The sequence below is a fragment of the Coccinella septempunctata genome, chromosome 4, assembly GCF_907165205.1.
Source record: "Coccinella septempunctata chromosome 4, icCocSept1.1, whole genome shotgun sequence".
NCBI classification, from domain to species: domain Eukaryota; kingdom Metazoa; phylum Arthropoda; class Insecta; order Coleoptera; family Coccinellidae; genus Coccinella; species Coccinella septempunctata.
The window spans coordinates 31,658,896-31,671,055 of record NC_058192.1 but is presented as its reverse complement, the minus strand read 5'-3'; the positions used below and the strand labels follow the sequence as shown (position 1 = coordinate 31,671,055).

The 12,160-nt window shown below is 34.5% G+C and overlaps 1 protein-coding gene across 1 annotated transcript in view; it reads right to left on the bottom strand.

Moving 5' to 3' along the window:
• The window catches only part of LOC123311362, a 1,278,848-nt gene that overhangs the window by 678,746 nt on the left and 587,942 nt on the right, over positions 1-12,160 (bottom strand). Inside the window, exon 15 of the mRNA XM_044895271.1 lies at positions 2,972-3,117. Coding sequence (XP_044751206.1) covers positions 2,972-3,117 — 146 coding nt within the window. The remainder of the gene's footprint in view (positions 1-2,971; positions 3,118-12,160) is intronic.

The following is a 12,160-nucleotide window of genomic DNA, read 5'->3' as shown; positions in this document are numbered from 1 at the left end:
TTCTAAACTTCACGATTTTACTTTCCAGGCGTCTTTTCCATGGTGGTGGTGAATTGACCCATCGGGAGTTGTTATCGCCCACTTGATATCCTTGAGCCTCAGAGACAGTCACCGCCCCAGCATACACTATGTCCACCAGCTCGGAAAGTGTTTCAATTCCTGTGAGGTGTTTTGGTAGCACCGAGTTCAACAACTTCACCGACTTCAACAGACCCTTATTGTGTCGTATTCGTGGGATCTTTGGCCTGTTTTCTACTGCTAAGCCCGAAAACTTCATCAAGTTCCCAACAAACTCTTTTTCGATTTTATTGGTTTGTAAGTCGTCTCTTAGATATAATCCGCTACGTCTTACCCTCAGCGATGACCTGCGCGGACTGGATTCTACCATATCTGTACTCATATTTTGTACTGCTTCAAGTGGGTAACAGCTTGCTTTGATGTTGGTAAGCTCAGCTCGAGACAATTTTTCACCCTTTATCATCCATCTTATCCTATTTGATAGAAGTTGGGCGTACGAGGGCCTGATGAGATACATCTCCCTCCATATTTCAACCAAAAGCTGTCTATAGGTTTTTCCGGTTCGTTCGATCAGATCCTGTGCAATATAATGCGCACGCATTAAAATACAATTCTCTTCGTAAGTCCAGCGTGTGCGCCTATCTCGTGTTTCGCCTGTAACGGAATGAGCATTTTGCTCATTCAAGTTTCCAAAGCTCCTTCTTTGCAAAGTGACGAGGCCTGGCCTTGCGGTGCCGTCTCGGGGGGATGCGCCGCTCGCTCCACATCTAGCCCCAACAGGTCGTACCTTTGGACGGTTCCGAGAGGAGCCAACCTGAGACTCCTCACCGCCCTGATTTGCATTCCTTCTTGTAACAGGAGCGAAATAATTCAAGCTTACAGAGGGTGCTAACCTCAAGTAAGTATTTCTTTAATGCTTCTTCAGGGCTTCTACAAGGACAAAATAATACATTTAATTAATAATGTTAAACAATCTAAAACACAACTCACTGAATGCGAGGTTTTCTATAAACATACACCTGTCATGAACCATACGTTAAAAACAATATAAAATTATCCTTATTTCTTTCATTTTGGTATTTCTTTGGTTTCAAAACGACATATAAAAATTCTCATACACACTTTACGATCCTTCAGCACGAAAAAATTTTTCTTGGTTATGTTACCTGTTCTATGAAACGTCGTCTGTTGCCCAAATCTATGCTCCTTGTTTTTCTACTCATCTACAGGACCGTCATAAAAGCCACTCATTTCCAACTTCTCTAACAAATAACTGTATATGGAACTCAGTTTATTTGTATCCGTCTTTTTGTTCAGAGTGTTTTTTTCTTTGTTTATATTTATCATCTCGTGTATCAATCTCTTCTGGTAATTACTTTCTGTTTTTAATATCTCCACATTTTCAAAATCTATATGATGATCCAAGCACATCTTTCTGGATATTTTCTTATATCCGACTTATGTAGCGCCATTCTACTTTTTACCCATTGTGAGGTGTGTCCAATATAACATTTATCGCAGTTTTCACAATTAATTTTGTAAACTACATTACTTTGTAGGGGTGTTGGTATAGGGTCTTTTATTTTGGTATACAAGGACCTTATGGTTTTTTGGTTATAAACTGCAATTTTGACATTATCTTCTCTAAACACATTTTTCAATTTTCCTGTTAAGTTGGTAATATTAGGGTACGATGCATAATGTGTCCTAGTTGTTGTCATATTTTGTTCTTCTGTCTGTCCAGTCTGTGTTTCACTGTTTGCATACAATAGTTTCTTTAACATGCTGTTAGGGTATGCATTTTCTCTAAGGATATGATGTAGCTTTCTTATTCCTTCTTCTATGAATGACTTATGACATATTTTTGATATCCTTTTTTTTCATTTGATTTATTGTGTTGATTTTTACATTTATGTTTTGGTCTGAACAGAAATGAATGATCTTATCTGAATGAGTGTTCTTTCTGTACCATTTCAACTTTACTTTATTGTCATGTCTATATGCTCTGGTGTCTAGGAATGGTACTGACTGTTGTAGTCAAATAGAACTGATACGAAAAACCTATCTTGCATATATAGCCATTTGATTCACAAAGTGAAATTGAAATACGATTCTGTAGGGATCCACCCTAATGTGGTGCGAATGCAGCCTAATGTGATATCTAATTAACATTGTTGACGTATTTGTGCTTGCATTTCATATGGCTATTATTTGGAATTCCGATTGTTCGTCTCGCACTGAGATGATCAAAGATGTTATCCAATGAGTATCAGCCTTGTTTTGAAAGTTTTTTATTCAATTAACGATTTCTAAGTTTAGATATTTTCGATCAATTCGAGGTATTGTATATAAGATAATTTTTCAGTCGTTTTTCTGTCCATAATTTCAGTATTTTCATTTCTCAGTTATAATCGATTCATTTTTGTTGTTTGTTTTCAATTGTTGATCATTGTGGTTCCTCAAGTTTTGATAGATGCAGTTTTTATTTCAGTTGTTGATCTCTTTTTTCACTATGTCTCTTGTAATGTGAAGATATTAATAAATTTGACAAAACGACGGCAGATTAATTGAATTGTTTTTGATTCTTGTTCCATTAAGCCAAGAGATGACACAATAATAATAAAGTTGTGAGATCGAAAAAATTGTGTGAGCAATATTATACTAATTTTATGTAGAGTTTTATGACTCAGCGTTTTCAAGTACCTACCTGCGGAAAAAATTGAAAACCTTCAACGATTTCGAAAAAATTTCACATGAATTACCTCTCCTAATTTTCATCGAGGAATCATGGGAAGACCTTCGCAGACACCTAATATCTTTCCGCACGGAAAAGTGTTTACTTCTCATTTCCTGCATATCAGCTAATTCCTTCTCAGTTTGAAAAATAATAATAGGGTTCATTATCCCAATCAAAATTTCAATGAAATGAGAGTTCATAATTTGCGGTACTCACCCTGCTTTCCTGACAGCACCAGTACAATTGAAAGAAGCTGCAGCCGTTCCTGTCTGCTTCGCTTTATGCGGGGAGTTCATTGTGCTCTCACCATCGTCTTCGTCAGAGACAGCGGTCGTCAGGGACATGCGGTCGTCGTCAGAGATCTATACAAAAAGTAAAAAAATATAAGGTAGAAGTGTAAGTGCGAAGCAATAAATCTTTCTCAATATGTCCTAGAGAATTCTGGTACATTGCAATGAACTATCCGTTGCATAATTCCAGATAGAGTAGATGACAAAATGTTCAAAGCATTTCAGTTTTTTCCCGGAGAATATTACACAAATCATATTTCAATTAAGGCCTTCAGGACCGAATATTATTTGAATATTAAAGTTTCTTGGCGTTTTAGCCGTAGTCTTTTGGGTATTTCACCTGATTCCTTGTAAACTACTTCGTTTGACATCTTCAGAGGAATCTGTGTGGAATACCTATTACGTACATTTAAAATCTTATTGCTTAAATACTGCAGACTTGTGTAATTTCCTGATAAACTATTAGGACCACGATAAAAAAAGGGCATGTCCATGTGTATCGTGTATTTAACCTAGACGACATGTAATTAAATCCTCACACTAAAAGTGGGCTTTCAGAGGAAGAGTCAAATATCGCGACAGAGCGACTGATTAATGTACCAAGCAAATCTATGGACCGCCATTGAAACTCAGCGTCACTATTTCAAGGTCCGTATACCGGACAGCATTGTTTTTCGAAATTTTCTCTGGTACTTCGAGGGATTTGCAAATCGTGAAGGACGTGCAGAGCTATCTTTGGAACAAATGTAGCTTTCATTAATCTTTTGATAAAATATCTCCAGACGCAGCAAAGTGTTTCTTCAAACTTTTAGGGTTTTCACTCCCAATCTCTGGAACAAAATCAATTAGAAAAATTGAAATAAACGACTTGCTCCTGAGTAAATTCTTGCACTAATTTGTCAGGAGCAAATCAAATAGAAAAAATTGTTGCCTGACAATAAACTTAAAAGAAAACTTTGAAATTATAATAATATAACGTTTCGTAGTCTATATCAGACGAAATCAATTTCAGTAAATCTTCAGAATTGTTGCTTTTTATTTGACATTAATTGTTGATACATATGAAACAGAGACTGCATAGAAACGTTGATTGATTTAATTTTCAAATTATCGTATGACCGTTCTTTTTTCAGTTAATTAATTCAAATATAATCTATTCCTACCGAACAATTGGCCAAATTATTAGTTTGATCCAACGAAATACACGTGGACTCTTCAAGCTTTCGTTTATAATGATTCGTTCCTGTCATTGAAATTTTAGTGTTATTCCAATCCATCATGTGGTCTCCTGTATTGTGTACGTGATCTGCGATCTATTAATTTCTCTATTTGTAATATTTTTTTTATGTTCCCGTTTTTTTATTTCTAGACATATATCTATTATACCAATATCGATAACACGCGTTCTAGACTACGACAAAAAGTGAAGCCAATTCGTTGGGAGGAATCCACTTGTACGCATGCGCGAATTAGGAGTTCGAAAATGACAATCAAGATATTGGTTAGTTTGTTTTCATATTTGACGTTGAATGATGATTTATTTTAAATTCTTGTACAAATTTTGAGAAGAATTTTATATGAGGCGAAAGTTAATGAATATGAAATTCTTCGATCATGTATCAGATTTTTCCAACTTTCAGATGAACCAACGAAGAGAGATCAAACCAAATAAGTGCATAAAAACCATCAACCCAATGTAATTATGATTTGTGAAATAATAAATGCCGAATAGGAATGGTATTGTCTATACTCAGCAAACTCAAGAGTGACATAATAACAAGTTCGTTTTATATTACTGTTTCTTATCAGTTCCATTATTGCGTGTATGTGTAAACATCATACTTATCTCACCTCCTTAATTTCCCGTCTTGTAAATCTACTCAATACTAAATAAAAAATATTCTTTGGTCAACATTTAATGTAATGTGTAGTTATATTATATATAAAAGTACTGAGTGCTCATTAAAAGAGCCATGCTTCAATAGAAGCAATACAATAATCAATTTCGTAATAAGAATATTGCCAGAAGATGAGATACTAGTAGATACTAGTAACTACAGTTGAGCCTTATATTTATAGATGTCGATTTAGATGTTTCGCTATTTCAGTGCTGAAAAAAACTATCATATAAATTGAGCTAGAATTATTACCTCAACTCCCAACTGAATTTCAAGACAATAACAAACTTATCTAGATACAATGCAGATAATATACGATAGTGAATAACCTAGAAGAATGTATTCACAGTCCTACGATTTTGTTGATTCAACATCACTTTTGTTAATCTCCGCACTCCGCAGGTTTTCTATGGAAAACACATAATATTTCACTTTTGTAATGAATCCGAGCGTCTAGTGCTGCAAAATGATGAAGTTTCATGAATTTTGACTTCTAGTTATTAGAAATCATGGATGAAATACAAATTACTACGTGATGCAAACCTGAGTTTGAACCTGATTCAAACCAATATCAACATATTGATAGGTTGAGGCATAGAAATCATATTATATATTATTACTATATATTATTATATATTATTACTAAGTAAGTATATACAGGGTCTTTCACGAGGAACCTCACCCATATACGGGAAACTACTGAACGTATTTTCATGAAATTCAGCACTTATAAGTATTTCACGATGCTGATGAAATCTAAAATATTTTCAAGGCATGAGCACCTCCGGTTTTTCCGGAAATGACATCAACTTCCGTTTTTCAAATTAGAACACCATTTTTTTATTGCAGAAATAGATTCCTTAGAAAATTTCAAGTTATTTTGATGTAACATTTTTCAGTTTTGGTTGGAAAATTCTCTCTGAGCGGAAAAATTCGAAAAAACAATCGAAAATAGAGCTCCGCTGAAACAAGAATAACTTCGAGGTTTTTGGATGGAAAATTTTCATTTTTGAGATTTTTCAAGATGTAAGATTGATGTAACCACTTTAGAAATCGAAATCGCGATTCAAGATACAGGGGGTGAAAAAATCGCTTTCAAAGTTAGGGATAACAAAATCGTGAAAAATCAATTTTTTCAAATTAGAACCCCATTTTTTATGGCAGATATTGAATATACGTTAAAAAATAATGTGAGTGTATGCATCTTACCCTTGCCCTAAAATGGATATTTTCTGAGTTATTCACAAAAAACTGTTTTTGGTCTTGAATTTTCAGCTATTTCTTTTCCCTTCACGCCAAAAAGATGAAATTTTCAGGAACTGTTATTTGAACCATGCTGTAGATTTTTCACCCCTTCTTGAAACCGACTTCAAGTTACTATTAGGAGAACCATGGCAAACTCTCGCAGTTATAACTGGAGAAGATGCTCAAAGTTTTGACCGTTAATTTCTAGACATTTATTTATACGTCTCAGGAATGCTTCGTGCGTTGCTCTTTAAGAAGAGAATGAAATAAGTTTCATCGGGAGGAAGAGATCTGCAAAAGTGTTTAAAAACCAAATTGAGTTTCAAAACTATGAATCTAAAAATTTAAACAAACCTGAACGCATTTCTGACTCGTTCTATGCAGTCCTCTTTATCAGTCAGGGGAGTTGAGTAGACAATATTTTTTATCCTACCCCAAACATAATAGTCTAAAAGAGTTAAATCGGGAGAACGTGGTGGCCAAAGATGTGGACCATTGTTCGCCAACCATCGATCTTCAAATAGCCTGTAGAGAATATTTGACACATTGAGTGAATTGTGTGGAGGCGCGCCATCTTGTTGATACCATAAGTCATTATGGTTCTGTACTAGCGGCTCAATTATTTGAGTCAATATGTCAGAATATCTATCTCCTAAGGGAGAACATTCTTTAAATAATGCAAACATGTGTAGTGTTCTATCTTACCAGTTAAAGTCCCATCATAAATGTGAACATCGAGAATTGCATTATTTTTGATGGCGCAAAAAACATTGAAACTCCAGGTCTCTTGAAAGTTCCATTGTCTGAAGTGGTTGCTGTTCTCTTCATCCCAATAATGACTGTTTTGCCTATTGAAAGAACCATTCTTTGTGAATTTAGATTCATCTGTCCAAATTATACAGTCCAAAAAGTTTTCATTCTCTTGAAATCGAATCATCATAGCTTCGCAAAACTCTGTTCTCCTGACCAAATCAGTTTCCTTCAAATGCTGTACCCTATTGAATTTAAATGGGTGCATTTTATGTTTTTTTAATATTCTCCAAACACTCGATTGAGATAATCCCAGATCAATCTCGGCATCTTTGAGAGAATTTTGAGGATTCACACGAAAATATGCAAGAACTGTAATTTCGTTGTTATCATCTTCTACTACACTTTTTTCTCTGTGTATAGTTTTCTTACCGAAAGATCCGACATTTCTCAAGTTTGTCATGGTTCTGTTAATGGTATCTCTCGTTGGTCTGGGTCGGTCAGGAAACCTCTCAATGAACAGTCGAATCGTTCTATCTACAACTTTATTACATTCTCCATGAAGTAGAATGAGATTTAAATAATCTAAAATTAGGCATAGTGATCGACTTTATAACTTAATACGAATTATCACCAATAGTAAACACAAAATGCTACTGAATAAAGAGGAATTTGGCAGATGTAATTAATGATATCTATCAATAAAAAAAAGAATGTAAAACATGGTAAGTTTTTGCATATGGTTCATAAGGAATTATTTATTCATCACTGGAGAGAAAACCGATGGCCGATTAGTTGAAATAAAGAGGTTTCCGATACAAATTCGAATCAAAATTCGCCATCCATTTAGGAACAACCTGTAACTTTTTTCTCTTGCATATTAGGGTAGTAAAATCTAAAACATGGTTTAAGTAACAGTTCCTGAAAATTTCATCTTTTTGGCGTGAAGGGAAAAGAAATAGCTGAAAATTCAAGACGAAAAACAGTTTTTTGTGAATAACTCAGAAAATATCCACTTTAGGGCAAGGGTGTGATGCATACACTCACAATATTTTTCAACGTAGATTCAATATCTGCCATAAAAAATGGGGTTCTCCTTTGAAAAAATTGATTTTTCACGATTTTGTCATCCCTAACTTTGAAAGCGATTTTTTCACCCCCTGTATCATGAATCGCGATTTCGATTTTTAAAGTGGATACATCAATCTTACATCTTGAAAAATCCCAAAAATGAAAATTTTCCATCCAAAAACCTCGGTGTTATTCTTGTTTCAGCGGAGCTCTATTTTCGATTTTTTTTCGAAATTTCCCGCTCAGAGAGAACTTTCCAACCAAAACTGAAAATTGTTACATCAAAATAACTTGAAATTTTCTAAGGAATCTATTTCTGCAATAAAAAAATGGTATTCTAATTTGAAAAACGGAAATTGACGTCATTTCCGTGCTCATGCCTTGAAAATATTTTAGATTTCATCAGCATCGTGAAATACTCATAAGTGCTGAATTTCATGAAAATACGTTCAGTAGTTTCCCGTATAAATATGGGTGAGGTTCCTCGTGAAAGACCCTGTATATATTATGATTTCTATGGGTTAAGGTCGAAAATATTCGAATGGTTGTGAAGTAAAATCATTTCATTCCTGTCAATTCATTAAACCATGTATCAGAAAGAGACATAGAGATCATAATATAAATACTTACTCTAGTATGCTAATCCAGTAGTAAAAAATGCGGCGAAAAATTGACAGTTGTCGTTGAAGCGAATGCGCGACATTAGTTTATTTCAACTCGAACGTTGCCTAGACTTTCATATACCTTATGTCAGTCGAATTGTTTATTTGGTATAAATGAGAAATAAACATACATACCTTCGGTGGAAAAACTTATTTTTCGATTCATACAGGACTTCTTGTCGGTATTGAACACATGCATGGATGACCAATTGTGTTTATATATGCTTTGTTTCAGAAAATCAGTACAATGATGCTGCAGGTTTCAATGAAAATATATCGGGATCTCGGAGGTGACATGTTAAAAGTCCAAATCTAAATTTGTCGATAGAGGTATTGAGTATTCATTGATTGTTTGACCAAACCGTGAATTGGCTGAAGATTGGAATTTTATAGCGAATTCCATAGTAACAACTGGTGCTTACTAAATATTTGGAACTCGCAACAAAAATTCCAGAAGATCTAAACTTAATATCACCAATGCAATTCGATATTAGGATATTCGATTAGATAAACAGGTACCTAAGCATTGAGTGCATATTATAAACTCCGTGCAACAATTTTGAAATATCCTGATCTAATGCAATACTACTATATAGCATCAATGAAATTCGCGATCAGTGAAACTCGATAATTCATTCAAGTTTTGAATTTTTTTTTTGCATTTATTATTTTTAAAATGATAGACAAGTACACAAGTACATTTCAGAAAATGTGACTTAAAACTTCTTACCTCTGAGCAGATCGTGCAACAGTGAAAAATCAAATGACTGAAAGAAAACGCGTTGTTGTCCGACATACCTTCGTTACATGAATTGCCCCCTCTTCATAAGATTCGATCGACAGAATATTCAGAAACTCGGCAACGTTCTACTAGAAAATAAACTAATGATGCGCATTCGTATTAACGACCACTCACAATTTTTCGCCGCATTTTTTACTACTGGATTAGCATTCTAGAGTAATAATATATAATATGATTTCTATGGAAAGAGACAGAACTAATCATAACAAAAAACAATAAATTTGGTTGTTCTTGACGGTTTGTTTGCTTCTTGTGAAACCTGAAGTATATTTTCAGTTCACACAAACTCCGCTTCGGGGCGCTTCAAATGATGAAAACTGATATTATATAGTCAATAAACAGGAGTGTTTCAAGTAAAACACTCTTGATCAAGATCAAGAAGAAACTTTTTATTTTTCGATGGACCAGTCGACGGTTAGATCAGATGACAAATGTTATATAAATGTACAGAAGAGACACGAGAAGAAAGAAAAATGCAATTTTCAGGATTTAATTCAGAATTTTGTGAATGTAATGTCTAAAGAATTAATTTTATACGTGTAAAGACCAATGTTTGAAGCTTCGCAAATTTTCAATATATAACCTCATAATCAGTTAGTTTAATGACCAAAAAACTAAAGGTATAATTCAAATAAATGTTTGTATTCCAGAAGCCCTGAAAAAGAATTGAATAAATACTTGAAAGCTTGGCGAAGAGTAATGAGTTTTACTTAAAACACTCCTCATTTAAATCAGTACCTATACCCTTATCATATTAAACTATATATACATATATTTTTTTTCTGGTATAATCACAGTGTTACTATTTATGAATCTATTGTTATTCTCTGAGGAAGGAATGAAAAATTCTGAAAGCTAGGCGTTCAGCAAAGAGTTTAAATAGAAACCATTATTAGTCTATTCCCTGAATAACAATATAGGTAATTATAATTCCAAACGACCATGTCAGGTCTGTTATGTTCAGAGACCGGATCTGTTTGCACTGTTAAGTCCCAATAGACCTTGGTTTTGTTGCCTTCCAGGACAGCCTTCGGTTCGTAAATGTGATGGGGGACGAATTGTTGAAGTAGTCCTTCTCGGAGACAACTGGTGTACAACTTTGCCCATGTTGTTATGGCGAGACCAGTATTAGGTATTAGCTATTGTCGAGCATCCAGATGTTAGAAGTTGCACAGTTTCCTCGACGTTATTGCAGAGCCTACATTTTGTGTTTTCGATGTTCCGTTTCATTATGTGCTTCTTGTAGGCTCGTGTAGGAACCACTTGATCATGTATTTCCATCAGGATATATAGATAACCCTGAGTCAGGCAGGTTTTCTTGCTGACCAAGTCGACTTCTGGCCGCTGGCTGGCGTAGAACCGTCCATGTAAGGTTTGTAAGGGCTTGGATCTCCACTTGTTTTTCCATTCTTCAACCATGTTCTCTGTTTCAGGTTCCTGCCCGTCATGGTTCCTTGTCGGCGTGGACACAAATCGTTGGCTAGCTACCCATTGGTGCACCGGTAAGTTGTTCTGCAGAAAAAAGGTTTTAATTCTGCTTTCTTCTTTCAGGTAGACGTTCTCCAGTGAGCTCAGTCCTCGCCTCGACTCTCTACGTGGAATGTATAGCCTTTCAATAGCCGAATTTGGATGGGGAAAACCATAGATTAAGGTGGTGTAGATAGGAAACTCTCACAATATTTTGAAACATTGTTCACCGCGACCTCTGGTGGACTGGGGTGAAGCTTGAGTAGATCTGGTTTTGAAAAAAAAGCTGTGTGTTGTCAAACAAAAAGAACGAGTATAATTTCTGTGCTTTCAGTATATTCTCCATACATTGCAGGAAATTCGAGTTGTCCATTTGAACGCAAGAAAACTACTTGACAATTTATTCGTATCAAATAATATAAACACCAATGTACTGGTATTCAGTTCAGATGAAATATCAGTAGTTTAGTATTTTTATGACACGAATAAATCACCGCAGTAGTATTCTTTCATTCGCATAATTTTCAAAGTAAAAAACCGATTAATGCAAAGGAAAAAATAAGGATAATATGGCATTCTTTATTGTATTATATTATTAATTGCATAGATCAACAAGTAATAAAATATACTCTATAAAGGTTTATTTTTTCGTTTATACTAGGAGTCCAGTCTTAAATTCGAACCATTTTAGTAGGTATAGGAAAGTTTTTCATGATAAGCTATTTCACAGTCGCCACAATCGTAACTTTCACGTAGAATTACGCCTTCCCCAGCACGGGAATGAATTTTTTTTTCTAATCGGATATCCGGAAATATAGTTTGATATTTTCCCTTTTGATATTTACTCTTTCCGATACCTTATTGATCAATAGTTGAAAAATATTAAAATTGAGTCATTTCATAAGTGAGTAAAATTGGTAGTATCATTCGTTACAACTTCAATGTATCGAATGTTAACGAGCCCATTTGGAAATGCATAATTCAATAGGTAAAAATAAAACAGTTAACTAAAAATGTTCCTCGCATTACCTGAAGGGGATGAAAAAAACCTCATAAAATTATAGGAATAACTCGCTGCCTAAACTAGGATATATAAAATATTTTCAAATATTTCAATTCAAAAAGATTAATCTTCAAAATTTCAAATGACAGAACACAAATCTCTCCTTGTCCTGTGAATCAAAGATTATAGAGTAGAAAGATAGGAAACGCCCTCATAT